Source organism: Quercus robur, chromosome 9 (assembly GCF_932294415.1).
Source record: "Quercus robur chromosome 9, dhQueRobu3.1, whole genome shotgun sequence".
NCBI classification, from domain to species: Eukaryota; Viridiplantae; Streptophyta; class Magnoliopsida; order Fagales; family Fagaceae; genus Quercus; species Quercus robur.
The window spans coordinates 21,417,068-21,431,923 of record NC_065542.1 but is presented as its reverse complement, the minus strand read 5'-3'; the positions used below and the strand labels follow the sequence as shown (position 1 = coordinate 21,431,923).

The 14,856-nt window shown below is 37.4% G+C and overlaps 2 protein-coding genes across 2 annotated transcripts in view; both read right to left on the bottom strand.

Moving 5' to 3' along the window:
• LOC126699472 (cytochrome P450 89A2-like) overlaps positions 1–14,856 on the bottom strand; it is a 93,820-nt gene that overhangs the window by 35,838 nt on the left and 43,126 nt on the right. The window lies entirely within an intron of this gene.
• Positions 13,176–14,708, bottom strand: LOC126699474 (cytochrome P450 89A2-like). The gene has a single exon (XM_050397314.1). It carries the CDS (start codon positions 14,703–14,705, stop codon positions 13,176–13,178), a length of 1,530 nt encoding a protein of 509 aa, XP_050253271.1. The 5' UTR covers positions 14,706–14,708.

The window sequence follows — 14,856 nt, the reverse complement described above, 5'->3', positions numbered from 1 at the left end:
TCCATATTTCAAATCTCTTGTTAAATAAATTAAAGACACAACCATTAAGTCTGCCAACACATATTTGGCAGCTAATATAAATGCAACAAAAATCAAAACAATAGAAGAGACATCTTCTTGGGCAGTGTCCTACAAAGCCTTATTAAGTGCATCCCTTTTCAGAGGATCCAAATGTCCCTTATAGTGAAATAGTTGGCAAATGTCCATTGAATGTCTTTGCATTTCTCTCATGAACTTCACACTAGATTTTCCCACTGCATATTTAATCAACCTCAAAGTCTGCATAAAATTAAAGAATAATTGGTATTATTGTTTTTTTATATATTATATTTTCAAGTGACAATCTGCCAAACACATCCATCTAAATCCACATATCAACCTAACTTTCACAATCTAAGCCAAAAAATTACGTCAAAAGCTAAGTGTCCTGTATTAGATTATTAGAGCTATTTATGTCAAATCAATTTCCATTCTCCCACAAACTTCAACCAAATATATAGCATTCTGCATGCAAACTTCAACCAAATCACAAAGAAATAACTAGAATATTAAGACAAACCAAAATTTGCAACTCCTTTCATTTAGTTATTTCTTATCTATTCATTTAGCAATTCAACTATTTCAAAGCAACACCTTGAAGAACTTACTTTTTCCATTGCTCAAATGCACAATGGAAGGCCTTTCGATTCTGCATTGGATAGTGACTTCCCTTGAATATGATGTTTGCTTCAAAAGTAAGTGTTAAGGGACGTGAGCACTTAACAGTACTTCAACAATCATCAATTTGCATATTTTAAAAAGTATCATGTAGCATAAACTTATCATGACACATAATGTTCATAAACCATTGTTAAGAAAAATCTAGTGGACCTATGTTCATAAGAAACTTACCATGATACATATTGTTCTTTTAGGACACCAATCATGGGTAGGGGGCCACGCAAGCAAATCCTTCTGCCAAGAAATTCATTACATTCTAAGAAACAAAAATATTATATCCCTCATAACTAAAAAGCATTGCTCTAGCTGTATACTACATTTTGTTTCTGAATCAATAAGTGAGCAAAGAATGAAAAACCATGTAAAGTATTTGTCATGGAAAGAACATGGAAACACATACTTACAAAGATGCCCTTAAATCAATGTCCTAGCTATGAAGCTCAAATTTTCTTAACAGTGACTTATGAAGAATTACAAAGCATAAAGGCATATACTTATCTTCTTAAACGTTTTACTTATTGGTGAAGTATTTTTAATTTTACCCATAAATAAAAATAAATCATTAAACAAACTTTTGTCCAAAATGAATTATATAGATAACAAATACTTACAGAGCTCTGGCTATATTGTTTGAGAGCTTCTCAAAACTATCGAAGGAAATAGAAACTCAACCACAAAATCTGGATTGTTCTCATTTTGCAGTAGTTTCTGAAGTTGTTCATCTTTAGCTACCACAGGTAGGTAGGCAGATTGTTGTAACATGTAGGCTTTTTCTATTTTCACTACCTTTCTTCTACCAAAATTCCAGACTTGTCTAGTAAATTCATCTACTCGACTTCCTTGTTTTCAATTGATTTAATGTTGGTTAGGATGTTGATTAGTGTTCCACTTGGTTCCTTAAGTTCCATATAGGCTCTAAAGTAAAAGAGCAGAAAATTAATCTTATAATATACTTTGGGATTGAGTATTGACCAGCAGTGTGGTTGTGTACTCATAGTGAAAGTCCCCATATGTAGAATCCTACTGAGACCCAGCATCAAAAACCTCACAACCACTGTTATAGAGACTCCTTTTGTCATTTTGTCGAATAAAGAGTAATCTCCAGTAATTGAATGACAATTTGATATTTCGAAAACCCAAATTTTGAACTCAATGGATTAGATTTGAAATTTTCACTTTAAATTGCCACAATTAAAAGCACAACCACCATTCAAATTCAATAGCCAAATGGGTAATTTGAATCAAAACCCAATAGTTGTAAATTGTAGAAATCAAAAGGACAAAAATATGATTAGAGCCCCTTAACTATGTGAACTAGGGGGCTGGAGCTTGATGCATCGGTGACTTAGGTTGAGGTCTTGTGATGGCTATGGCAAGTAAAAGTAAGGTAGCTACACGTCCAAAAAACTAACCTAAACCCATCAATATTTTGAAATCCAAATTGGGTAAAAGAACAAATCACAATAAAAAAAACCTTGAGATCGCAACACCATGATCACGGCGACTCCAGCATATTTTCTAGGTTCTAGTACTGATCTAGCGGAGGCGTGGAGGTTCGATTCTAAGAGCATTAGCATTGGGGGGGTGTAAACACCCCTTAGTTGCTATTTTAGCAACTAATAACAGAAAAAAGACCCACATTTAGGGGAGGGGATATAATTTTTTTTTTTACATCCTATGAATAGTTGGTTCTCATAAATAGAACCAACTTTTCATAGGATGTAAAAAAAAAAAAAAAAAAAAAAATCCTAAATATCTACTACTTCTCTCTCTTCATAATGCCTCTCATCACTGACACACTCTCTCTTCCTCTCATGACTTTTAGTATGTGTTTGGATAGAACTTTTCCACGTCCACGGCTGCGTTTCTGCATTTTCTCTCTTTTTTTTTTTTTTTTTTTTTTTTTGCTTTCACGCGTTTCAGGGAGACAAAATTTACTGTTCATGAGACAAATGTCACTGTTCACGCACTATTCATGGGACCCACAGCCACTTTATTCAGAAAAAAAAAAAATTAAAAATGGGTCACACGGTACTATTCACACATTTAAAAATTATTTTGCTACAGTGTTTTTAGTTTTCAATTTCAGCAAAAATAAGTTGTATCCAAACAGACCCTTAGACTCTCTTCCCCTTTTTCTTTTCTTTTCTCCTTTTTCCTCTCACGGTGACTGCCTCTCTCACTCAAGATTTTGGTTGGTTGTTTTGGGTGGCTTCAGATTGGTTTGGGTGGGTGGGCAGGCTTCCAATTGGGGGTTACTGGTGGTCGTGGTGGGCGTGGCTGCCGTGGGGTGGTGGTGGCCGTGGGGTTGTGGGGTCGTGTTGAGTCTAGTGGCCATGGGACCATGGTGAGTCTTGGTGGGCGTGGGGCTGTGGGATGTGAGTTGTGTGGGTTTGGGTTTTGATGGGTCATTAGGTGGTGGAGTCCTCTGTTTGGTGGTAGATTGCAGTGGTGGGTTTGGTGATGGTGGTTGTTGTGTTTTTTGTGGTTGGTGGTTGTGGGTTATGGTTCTGATTTGATTTTTATTTTGTTTTATTTATTTATTTATTTGGGTTTGTGGGTATGGATTTGGCAGTGGTGGTGATGGTGGTGTTGTTGGATTTTAGGTGGTGGTGGTGGCTGCTGTGCTATGGTAGCTTGGTTATTATTATTATTTTTTTGCTATGAGATTGATTTTTGGATTGGTTGTGATTGTGACTATGGTGGCAGTGGAGGTTGGTTTTGGTTGTGGTGGAGGGTGGGTATGGTGGTTGGCTATATTCGTAGTTGGGGTGTGGTGTTTGTACTGGTGGGTGAAGAAAAAGGGACCAGAGGAAAGAGAGAGACAGAGGATTACTTTTTATTTTATTTTATTAAGCAGTTTATATTATTAAGTTGTATGTAAAAATAAAAATTGGGATGTATGAAGAGTTGTAAAATGGGTTGGTAAAATAGATAAATTAGTATTTGAGGATGCAAAATAGACACTTTTTTGCATCCTTGGATGCTAGTGCTCTAAGAAGCAACGGATGATGTTTATTATGCAGTATATATATATATATATATATATATTTGAATTTGGGGATTTATCTGAGTAGTTCTTGTATGTGCTGTTGTGTATTTGGTATTTGTTAAGAGGATGACATGGTGCCTCCTGATTGGATGGCGTAAAAACTCATTTTTTTTCGCCAAGACCGAACAAAGTTGGATATAACATGGACAAATAATGCTATGTTTCAAACAATTATTTATACACTAGTATTGGTTACCTTCAATACAAATTTATTATGTAAAATAAATGTATGACTATATTGGTTACCTTCAATTGTTCTTTGTTTATATGATTTGTTTGCAAGAATGGTGTTTTTTTTTGTCTTTTATTGGCTGAATCTATGATCTTGATAGCCATAAATTCATAATGAATTTTCTTTTTGATCTTGTAAATGATTATAAAATATACAACCAAACTAATGGTATGCATATTTGAAAGATCAAGCGCATGTAAAGTGTAAAAAAAAATACTTGCCTGTGGTGGTAATGATGTCTTCCACGTTAAACCACTTCTTGGAGAGGGAGAGAGATTAAAAAAAAAAAAAAAAACCGATAGAGAGACTTCGTCTGAAAAAGAAGTCAATATTACAAGATATAGTAGCTAAAACATTATTTTTTTTAATAGGTGCTAAAACATTAATATTTGGAAGTGGTATTTGATAATTTTGATGTGGATAGTATTTCAGTTGTGATCAAATTCATCTTAGGCTTTATCTAATTAGTTTTGTTGGTCCTTGTAAATTTGTAATTCATTTTATATTTTAAGAGTTTTAGCGTCTTAGGCTTTATCTAATTAGTTTTGTTGGTCCTTGTAGTTCATTTTAATTAGAAAATTTTGCATTCCTACGTTAGAAATGTTGGCTAGATGTTCAAACTTCTCAGATTTCCGATACCTATCAGTAGTTGCATGGCATTAGGTTTTCAATAGGTATTAGTAAAGTTGTTGCTTTTTTTATACACTACCGGTAAAAAAATAAGGATGAGAGGAATTATATAAAGAATTTGGATCGTAATTAAATTAAGATTTTTATCAACTTAGAAATTATAGAAAACGAAAAATTATATTATCTTTTTTACATCTTAAAATCTAAAAAAAAAATTGCAATATGGTGAAGCCACTAGGTGCAAGTACGGTTTCTAAGCCTAATTAACTTTTATTATATAGTATATGATATGATATCAATATGTTTGTCGTTTGTCAGTAATAAATAGGAATTTAATATATACATATATATATATATATATAAATTATATAAAATTATGCCCTTAAATGTAAACTATTTTTTTATTTGAGGGGGAAAATGTAAACTATTAATTCCACGGTTTCCATCAGTATTTCTTCCAAAAAAAAAAAAAAAAAATCAAAATCAGTTACATGGACGTCATGTTATATGGTACCGTTTCTTAGGGGTATTGGAAAGTCAGTCATTTAAGAGTTTGATTAAAAATGACTCCTCCTCTACCCTTCCACCAACATTTTTATTTAGAATTACATTAATTGGAAAGCCTCTTTTTTATTATTATTATTATTATTACAAGATAGAATTCTATCTTTAACATAATCTAAGTATATATGTGTGTGAAGCTTCCTCCTGGAGACTTGAACCCTGACCCTTGCCCCCCACACCCCACAAACAATTATAGTTGTGGAGTGACCATTGCACCAAATGTGTGCGGTGGTTAATTGAAAAGCCTTAAAAGGCTTATTAAAGGACTAATTAAAATAAAATCCCGAAAATATTTCATTGGGATTACGTTATAATATTATATTGCTTAAACTACTAATGAAGAAAAAAACAAAACATCCAAAAATATGCCATGGTCATTACATATCGGCTAGCAATTTCATATAATTAGATAAATATCCCAAAATTTACTTAAAAATCCCTTAAACGTTTAGTTGCAATTATAGTACACAAGTAATGGGATATATATATATATATATAGATAAAATAAATCTAATGTATTTATCATTAAAAAAATTCAATTTTCTTCTATGTAAACATTTAATTTCACGCTAACAGTTAAAAAATAAAAAAAGTCACGATTAAAAAGAAAGCACAATTAAAGTTTTTTTTTTTTTTTTTTTTTTGAGAGGAAAGACTATGAACTTTTGTTAAGAAAATCTAGCTAAATTAGTTTTGAAAGTTCACTTGGTGTATAAAACACTAGTAAATGTTTAGACCCCCAATTTCAATATAATCAACACAAGCTTATACTCAAACAATATATGTGCGGAATATGAAATATAAGTTATACCCAAATAGGTAAAACACTCTAAACCATAATTAATCACAAACAAAATAGTAATTAAAAAGAAAAAAAGTAGGGAAGAGAGATGCAAACACAAAGATAACACTGAGACGTATTATCGAAGAGGAAATCGAAGAATTCGGCAAAAAACCTCTCCGCCGCCTTCCAAGCGGTAAAATGATCCACTAGAATTTCAGTTGGGATACATGAATAGCAATAGACCCTCCAAGCCTAATTTACCTGATGCACCTAAGCCCTCTAAGCTTCTTGCTATAACAAGGTTAAGTCTAACCGTATCTTCTCTAGCTTTCTAGACCCCGCAATAAGCCCATTGCATCAACCAAATGAATTGGTCCTCTTTGAACTGCTTTCCAAGCACCAAATAACATTCTCATTGATATGGGTATGGTGAGGTAAGGATTTGGCTAAAGATCCTCTCAAGGGTATGTCAATGGAGAGGGTGAGAGTAGAGAAATTTGGAGAATCAAAGGTATAAGATTGTGGATGAATCAATCTTGTTGTTCTTTAGGATTTATCTCTCTAAAATTCTCTTTGGAAGCTCTTTATATTTTGTGGGTATGGGAGTATTTATAATAAGGGATGTGAAGGAATGTGAAAAGCCATTTTTCTGCAAAATAAGGGGCTTTGGTGAGTCACTCGCGACTGGGACAAGTCGCAAGTTCCAGTCGCCAAATAACAGAATAGCCAGATTGTAGTACTTTTTGTCCTGTAGTGATCTAGCTGTACTGACCCTTCAACTTCCTACATGCTTCACATGTGTGCTTGGATTCTGGCAAGTCACCACTCGTGAGTTAGTTGCAAGAATACTCTTCATGCACACTCTTGATCAATTCTTCACACGCTCACACACACAACCCTTATGTTATTCACACCTAAATATAAGGTTTCTAATTGCTGAATTACAAGCAAATTTGGTACGGAATAAAGCCAACACATAATTGAATCAATTCAACTTTACAAGCTTGGAGGACAGAAATAAATTGTGGTAGAATATCCTCCATCCACATAATAAAGTCTAGGATATGTACAACATACCTGATAAGACTGTGAGTAATCTTATTATCTTCTCTCTTAACATGTAACATAATTGATTAAAAGAACGAGAGCAGCGTTGCACATCTTCAATAAGCAACGCATTGTAAGACAGAACCTCTATGTCATTGATCAACCCTGACATTAAAACCTGCGAGTCTCCCTCAAGAACAACTTCTCTAATGCCAATCTCTGATGCAAATTGAAGGGCTTTGGAGGCAGCTAAGGCTTCAATATCTTCTGGAGAGTAAGCTTGTGGGATTTGTTGCGATAGAGAAGCGAGAACCAAAAGCCATTTCTGTCACGAACAATCACTCCTATACTTGACTTGTTCACCTCAGAAAAAATGGCGCCGTGGAAATTAATCTTCACAAAATCTGCAAGTGGGAGTTGCCAATGGGCTCAAGGCAATGGGGGATGAGGTTGTGGCAGTGGATGGATGGCCAAAAATTCTTCCAAGCGTCCCTTACTCTCTTGTGCTAGCTGATGCAGATTACAACTGGGCTAGTGTAGAAGAGTTAGATTTCTTTGAGTCCAGATTGTCCATGCCGTGACTGCAAACAGCTCAGGGTGTTGATGCTCCTTCAGAATCCATGAGAGCAACTCCTTGAAATCCAGGAATTGAATGGACATACGACAAGCCTAAAGCTGAATATCTGACCACACAATATCAAGAGTAGGACACAAACCACAGAGCATGGAGGCAGTGGCGGAGCCACACACAAAGGTGGAGGCCCCCCCAAAATTTTAAAAAATTAATTTATAGTATGTATATTATTTACATTTAAAAAAATGTAGCATGTAAAAATTGAAGTTGGCCCCCCCAAATTTTGAGTTATTTCAATGGTGCTCTTAAAAGAAAGAGAAATTATATTAAAATCATACTAATTTAAGAGGTTTAACAAATTAAACTATGTAGAAAATGATAAATTTTTGTACATGTCTAATAGAAGAAATACATGACTTTTTTATATACTCATTAAAATTTAGAAAATGATAAATTCTCTTAATAAATTAATTTATATACATGCGTGTGTAGAGGTTTGTCTTAACTAATATATTAACATCACAACTTGGTCCCCCCAAACCAAAATTTCTGGCTCCGCCCCTGCATGGAGGGGATGTTCTTATTTGGTACATGTAGTGACCAGATTCCCTTCCAAAGACTTTTATCCTGCACTTCAACATCATCCCGATGCACTAACTCTGCCTCTTCCTTCAGCAAATCGATAACCGGACTTACTACAAGTGTAACATTAAATATGTTAATTTCTTACCATATATGTACAATTTCAAAACATTGCATTATAAATATTTCCCAATTATATGGTAATAAAAATTCTAGTAAATTAAAGGTTGTTTCATAATTATGATAATACATTAATTTCTATCTAAAAAAATGTTAATACATTAATTTCTTCATATTTAAACCAATTAATTTCTTTCAATTACCTATTTTTTATCATGAAAATTTTGTGTAGTTTTTTTATTTTTTATTTTTTATTTATCTAAAATTTAGTATAGTTTTGAAGTGTGCATAATTAAAATTATAAACCAATTTTAATTATATCAACAAAATTTATGGGTTCTGTTTCTACTCTCTTATTTTTATGTCCTTTTGGATTCCAATTTTTTTTTTTCCATTAAAATTCTTTGTTTTTTATTGTCCAATTAATGATAATTTGGTAGATAATATTCGAAGAAGAACGGGCCCAAACCAAGTAAAATGCACCACCATCAGTTTGGTGAAAAATTTGGAATAAAAAGCCCACACCGATTGAACCGTGCACACCCCTACAACCAGTAGCACAACCATTCACTAACTCCAAATCTTAGCTTAGTCTTTGAATATTCAAACACAAAAATAAAAGGATAATTTCATAGGAATCCATATATTTAATATTGCTATAGACTTTATTTTGAAGTCAACAATAATCTTCATGCATTATGGAATATAGACTACCAAATGAAGGTGTAGTCTTCGTTGACACCAAAAAATGGACTTAACCATTCATCCTTGAGGCCTTCAAAGGATACTTTATCGCTATGGTGAACTCATGTAGCATGTACATCTTCTAACCGTACTTTCTTTTTTGTTTAGAGATGTTTTCAACTTATGACATCGACTTCTAAGATTTACTCACTTTACTTTGTCATCAAACAAAGGCACTATCAGTTTAAGCAACAAACTCACTTTACTTTCACCTGGAGCAGGAGATTGGTTGCCCGAGGATGGGTTAAAGAGAGACTAGATAGAGCCTTGGTGTCCACAAACTGGTCTGTCATGTTCCCAAATGTGAGCCTACATCATATAGCAACGTCCACGTCGGACCATTGTATGTTGGTTTTGAAAGCTCACCGAGACAGACAGTGGAGAACTCGACGGAAGAAACTATTCAAGTTTGAGTCCATGTGGCTGAGGGATGAGGGGTGTGAGGAGGTAGTGTCTGAAGCATGGGATAGGGCACTGAATATGGGCGGCCAACACCTATTTTCTCAATGCCTAGAGGAGTGTAGACAATCTTTAACAGCGTGGAACAGGAATACTTTTGGCCATGTGGGTTGAAAAATAGCAAGGCTTCAGGAAAAGCTTCAAGGGTTGGAGGGCTTGAAAAGTAGCAGTACGTAATGGAGGAGATTCAGGAAACAAAGTTGGAGCTGAATAGAATGCTCCTGGTGGAGGAGGACATGTGGTAGCAAAGATCAAGAAATAGTTGGCTGAAGGCTGGGGACTGCAACACATCATTTTTTCATACCAAGGCTTCTAACAGACACCAACGCAACCTCATTACCAAGATCAAGGATTCAAGTAATGTTTGGCAAGAGGATGAGGAAATAATGGGCAGAACTTTCGTGGAACATTTCACATAACTGTTCAAGTCATCCCAGGCTGATGTCAGTATAGAACTGATTAAGGCCATCCAGGTTAAGGTGACGAACAAAATGAATACCTTACTCCTGTAGGATTTTCATTCTCATGACGTGGAAAAAGCTTTGAAGCAAATGCACCCAATGAAGGCGTCAGGCCCGGATGGTATGACTCCCATTTTTTACCAGCACTTTTGGTCTAATGTGAATTCTTTTGTTATAAAAACTGTGTTAGACTTTCTTAACAATGGTGTAACTCCCCCTAAGTTCCATGAAACGCACATCGTCCTTATCCCTAAAATGAAAAACCCGGAGAGAGTGACAGATTATAGACTGATTAGCCTATGCAACGTGGCCTACAAGCTGGCCTCCAAGGTAGTGGCAAACCATCTTAAACTGGTCTTGCAGGATATTATATGCAAAAATTAGAGTGCATTCGTTTCAGAAAGGCTCATCACAAACAATGTCCTGGTGGCTCATGAATTAATGAATCACATAAACAGGAAGAAGAAAGGCAGAAATGGAGAGATGGTCCTGAAATTAGATATGAGCAAGGCATATGACCGGGTGGAGTAGGGATGATTACAACAAATCATGGTAAAACTAGGTTTTCATAAAAGGTGGATAAGCCTAGTGATGAGGTGTGTTTCTTCAGTGACATATGCAGTATGAATTAACGGTTAGCCATGCGGTCACATTGTCTAGACACGAGGGCTGAGGCAGGGGGATCCGTTATCCCCCTACCTTTTTCTCATTTGTGCGGAAGGACTGTCAGCGCTGTTGCACAAGGCTGTCCAGAACATGACTCTCAAAGGTGTGGCTGCCTCGGTGAGGGGACCCACTATCTCCCATCTATTTTTCGCTGATGATAGTCTGATATTTAGAAGAGCCACAGTTAGGGAGAGTGGAGAGTGAGGAGATTCAGCGAGTGCTCCAAGTCTATGAGGAGTCCTCTGGTCAACAACTCAATAGAAGTAAGACCTCCCTCTTCTTTAGCCCTAACACTGACCACGACACTAAGGAAGCAATAAAAGCCATGTTTGGAGCACAGGTTATCAAGCCTCACGAATCCTATCTGGGACTGCCGTCGTCGCTAGTAGGGAAATCTAAACGAAACATGTTCACACAGCTGAAGCAAAGAGTGGCAAACAAGCTTACAGGGTGGAAGGAAAAATTACTATCAAATGCCAAAAAGGAAGTATTGATTAAGGCAGTAGCCTAGATAGTGCCATCCTACACGATGAGTTGTTTTAAGCTTCCTACTACTCTGTGCGAGGAGCTAACCGAAATGGTTAGGCATTTTTGGTGGGGTTAGGTAAAGGATGAAAATGAATTAGCTTGGCTGAGTTGAGAGAAAATGTGCTTGCTGAAGCAGAGGGGCGGCATGGGTTTTAGGGATTTGCAATTATTTAACCTTGCTCTGCTAGCTAAACAGGGGTGGCGACTTCAAACGAATTCCTCCTCACTTTTTTACTGGGTCTATAAGGCAAAATACTTCCCAAGCTACGATTTTATGGAAGCCAGTATTGGGTGTCAGCCTTCATATGCATGGAGAAGCATTATGGCAGCCCAGCCACTGGTGCGACGTGGTATATGGTGGCAGGTGGGTGATGGAAAAATGATCAAGGTCTGGAAGGACAAATGGATCCCAAGCCCAAGTACATACAAGGTCATTACGCCAGAAAGAACACTGGGGCAAGTATAGTATAGGTTAGTGACCTTATTGACGAAGATAGCAAGGAATGGAAGAGGGACCTAGTCAACCAATGCTTTCTCTCACAGGATGCCAATACAATCCTAAGCATACCCTTGAGCGTCATCGGGGCAAGGAATAGAGTGATATGGGCCGAAAAAAAGAATGGAAGATTCACGGTAAAAAGCACGTACAGACTAGCACAGGAGGTCCAAGGGGACAAGCAGACAGCGGAAGGATCAAACCAGTCAACTATGAAACAGAGATGGAGAAGACTATGGCAAATGAATGTTCCAAACAAAATAAAGCCCTTTGCATGGAAAGCGGGTAAGAACATCCTAGCAACGAAGGAAAATTTATGGCGGAGGAATATCACAAAGGATAACACATGTGAGGTATGCAAGAAGCAAGTGGAGTCCATAGGCCAATTATTTTGGTTCTGTGACCATGCAAAAGAGGTGTGGTTCTCATGCAAGCTCTCCCTTCCGTTTGAGATTCATCCTTCGTGGGATTATATGGATGTTATATGGCACTTACAAAAGTGGGAGGAGTCACGACCAGAATTATTGGAGCGGACGGTCATGATTAGCTGGGGTATATGGAAAGATAGGAATGATATACGACACGGGGGTAGGCTTCAGTGTGGACAGGCAGTGACGAGAAGCTTGCTTTGTTTGCTTGAGGAATTCGAGTTGGCGAATGAAAGACCGATGGCTAATGTAGAAAGGAACCACGTCGTAAAGTGGGCTCCACCACAGGCGAGATGCTATAAGGTGAATGTTGACGGAGCGGTGTTTTCTAAAATGAATCAAGCTGGTGTAGGAGTGGTTGTAAGGGATGGCACAGGTCAGGTGACAGCTGCGCTAAGCAGGAAGCTATCTCCTCGCTGGGGCCACTGGAAACAGAGGCTAAGGCTATGGAGATAGGAGTCACTTTTGCAATGGAGATAAGGGGTCAGGGACGTAACTTTTGAGGGTGACTCACTGGAGATATGCAATGCTATCCACGGCCTTACTGTAGCTGCTCCTTCGGTCCAAAATGTAGTCACAGGAATTCTACATTTCGCACCTTTGGTTTTTCCCACACCAAAAGACTAGGGAATACCCTGGCCCACGTACTGGCCCAGCATGCAGTTAACGTGGATGATTTTGTAGTATGGCTTGAGGAATGCCTAGGACGTATTGAACGCGCATGCATGCATGATGTACTATCCAATTCCAATTATGAATAAAATATTGTGAGCTTTTCCATTAAAAAAAAAAGAAAAAAAAAAGATGACCCAACTTAGACATACCGCTCATCAAATGAGGAGCTTCAAAAGACAGACAACTTTTTTCCCCTCAATAATAACACCGAAATAGTAAATAAATACATTACCATTTCTGCATTTCAGCCATTTCTTTTGATGCACTAGTTACCAAACTAGTACAAATATAAAAGGGAAATACTTAGGTGCCATAGAAACATTTTTAGTGTAAATTTATTAAATACAACTGTAGACTTTATTTACAAATAACACTATCATAGTCATAGTCTCGGTCCTTGGATACCTAACCATTCAAAGCCTTGGAGATATCTGGGCCTTCAGTGGATTCTTCATCACCACAGTGAACTCCTGTTGCTCTGACAAATCAACCTCATCACCCTCCACAGCTTTCCAATCAAAATTCCAAACCAAATTGGCCACAAAATACTCCAAATGCAGTATTGCCAAACCAGAAGCAGGACAAATCCTCCTCCCCGCACCAAATGGCATCATCTTAATCTCTCTGCTTCCTGTTATATCAAACGCTTCTCCTTCACCATTCAAGAATCTCTCTGGCTTAAACGCCATGGGATCCTCCCAAACCTTCGGGTCCCACCCCATTTCTGCCACATTGAAATGCAAAGTACCATTCTTTGGTACTAAATAGCCATCCAAAACCACATCCTCAGTCACTGCATGTGGTATCACAAGATGGGCAGGTGGGTGTCTCCTTAAACCCTCCAAAACCACTGCTTTCAAATAAGGCATCTTGTTCGAATCTTCCACCTTTACCTCTTTCTCTCCATCACCAACAACCCCTTTCATCTCCACTAAAAGCCTATCTTGGATTTGTGGGTATTTTACCATATTCGCCATAATCCACTCCAATGCTGTTGACGTAGTATCCGTACCCGCGACGAGAAATTCTGAACACAAACTAACCATTTCCTCCTCGGAGAGCTTCCTCTTCTCCTCTGGTAGCTCCAAATCCAACAATGTATCCACATACGACACAACAAACTCATCTTCATTTTCTTTGACTTCTTTCATTTTACCATGTCTTTCTTGCCTCACTTTCCTCCTTGCTTTAATAAAAGGAATTAACACATCATCTTGGTTTCTCCGAAGTTGAAACAACTCTTCCCAACGCTTACGAAATAAAATCCTTCCAATACTGGGGAAAGAATTGAGTATAGCAAACCGACTAGAGCTCAAAATCAAGCGTTGGCAACCCTCTTCGATTTTCTTAATCTGGGTTTCACCGAGTTTGTCTCCGAAGCACATAAGAACCAACAAACAAAACATGGAGTATTGGAAATGGTCTTTAACAACAGATTTAGTGTTGGAAAGTAGGCGATTGAGGAGAATATCCAAGACCCACTTGCGTGCGTGAGAGTAAGATTTCATGTGTGAAGGGTGGAGAATCTTTGAAGTGAGATTGCAACGAAAGAGTCGCCATGTGGGACCATAAGAGGAAGTGTTGATGCTGTGTCTATTACTAGATAAGATCAAGTCTGTAGGTAGAGTAGCTGGTCGGTCAGCGAAAACAACACTGTTTTGAATAAGAGCTTTGTGTGCGAGAGAATGGTTGGCAATGATGATATCTGGGATGAAGCCTATGTAAATGGTGATGATGGGTCCATACATGGCATGGAGTTTGCGGAGGGTCAGGGTGAGTTCCAATTCTAAGGGTTTGCGGCGCAATAGGAAGTATCTGAGTATTTGGATGTGTGAGGGTCCTGGAGGTAGCTTATTTTGATTTCCAGAGACTTTGTTGAAAAGGAGGGATTCGAGGAGTGCTGAGATACAGAGAGCGATGACGATGATGAACCACACTTCCATGTTCGATTGAATAGGCGCTAAAAAAGGCCAACCTTAGTCCCATATATATAGGTGGAAGAGTACAAAAATGAGCAAAAAATGGGCAATTCTTACTTGCTCGGAGAGCATCGCTTGTGCTTAAGAAAATCTCTAGTGTTGAGTGCAATGCTCC